At 41.2% G+C, this 1390-nt stretch overlaps 1 protein-coding gene across 3 annotated transcripts in view; it reads left to right on the forward strand.

Annotated features, from left to right (window-relative positions):
- Nucleotides 1-423: 423 nt before the first annotated feature.
- LOC122058392 (zinc finger protein CONSTANS-LIKE 13-like) overlaps nt 424-1390 on the forward strand; it is a 4602-nt gene continuing 3635 nt past the window's right edge. For 2 of the 3 annotated variants that reach the window (XR_006133757.1, XM_042621062.1), the window contains exon 1: nt 427-1304. Coding sequence is in view for 2 of the 3 variants with exons in the window: in XM_042621062.1 (XP_042476996.1) it covers nt 636-1304 (669 nt within the window). In the remaining variant the exon portion in view is untranslated. Of the gene's footprint in view, nt 1305-1390 lie in introns of all 3 variants that reach the window. The other variant, XM_042621063.1, reaches the window with a different exon arrangement.

Raw genomic sequence — 1390 nt, forward strand, 5'->3', positions numbered from 1 at the left:
AATGAAACTTGGCTACTGTTTGAGTTACAGTCAAGTTTACAACCCCGGATAGTAGCTAGGTGGGTATTTTCAAACTTACTCCCAGAATTTCAGTTCCTTCGCTGTTACCATGGGATTGCAGCTTTGCGCCATAGGTTAATTTTAAGTTTTTCATTAACTCTAAAGCATCTAAATTAAGAAGCTAAACTTTTTCTTCATCTCTAAAACCATTATAAGAAGCAGAAACAGGTTATCTCCTCAACAAAGATTCCAAAGATTTTAATCCATTTTCCATATAACAAAAACAGGAGTGGATCGAAGCTACTGATTTGTTCAACATTTATGGATATCTAATTATCAGAATTATTACATCATCAATTCCATATGGCACACCAAACCGTCCATGAATAAAACTCTTTTTTTTTTTTTTTTGCCGTTTAAACCAAGTTACTGTCTCAATCCTCCTCCTCTCCAAGAAAACAACAAAACGCAGAAAATCTAGAGAGGAAATTTCTAGAAAACCTTATCATCCTCTGCCATTCAGTTGGTGACTTTGGTGTGATATTGTACAAATGTACAACTAGACCATAAAGTCGCTGATATTTTTCCTGAGTTGATCCGTTTAAGAAAAGGGAAAAAAAAAGAGCAATTCAGAGATGGAAAGGTCTGAAATGGCTGATTCTGAAATACCTCCACGACGTGGGGAAGAAGAACAGGGAGGGGATGCTGAAGGAGTACCAGTAGTTGCAGCAGAGGAAGAAGAGAAAAAATTGGAACAGAATGACAAAACCCACCAACGTCTCTGTGATTTCTGCAATGAATCGTTGGCTATCTTGTACTGCAGAGCCGACACCGCCAAGCTCTGCTTCTCGTGCGACCGTGAAGTCCACTTAGGGAACCCACTTTTTCGGAAGCACACTCGTTCCCTTCTGTGTGATTGCTGTGATTCAAAGCCGGCTTCCATTTTCTGTTCCACTGAGAATATTGTTCTCTGCCAGAACTGTGATTGGGAAACCCATGATGTCTTATCTTCTCTGCACGACAGGAGACCGTTGGAGGAGTTTTCTGGGTGCCCATCGGTGACTGATTTTTCATCGATTTTTGGGTTTGATGACGTTGGGGACAAGTCTCTGTTGCCGATGGCAGATCAGGATGATGGTGGCTTGGTGGGTTCTGGGTTTTATGCTTCTGTGGGAGGAATAGTTGATGAGCTTTCTGATGCGTTTGTATGGGAGACTTCACCTGTTGTTAGTCTTGACGATCTGATTCTATCCTCTAATTCCAGCCATAATTTTCAAGCTATTGGAAATCCTCCTCTACCCAAGGTGATATAAGACTTGATTATTCCTTCTGTTAATAATTTTATATGTTCCTTATTCTCGACCTCGACATGTCCCCCCCCCCCCCCCCC

The sequence above is a fragment of the Macadamia integrifolia genome, chromosome 12, assembly GCF_013358625.1.
Source record: "Macadamia integrifolia cultivar HAES 741 chromosome 12, SCU_Mint_v3, whole genome shotgun sequence".
Lineage (NCBI taxonomy): Eukaryota > Viridiplantae > Streptophyta > Magnoliopsida > Proteales > Proteaceae > Macadamia > Macadamia integrifolia.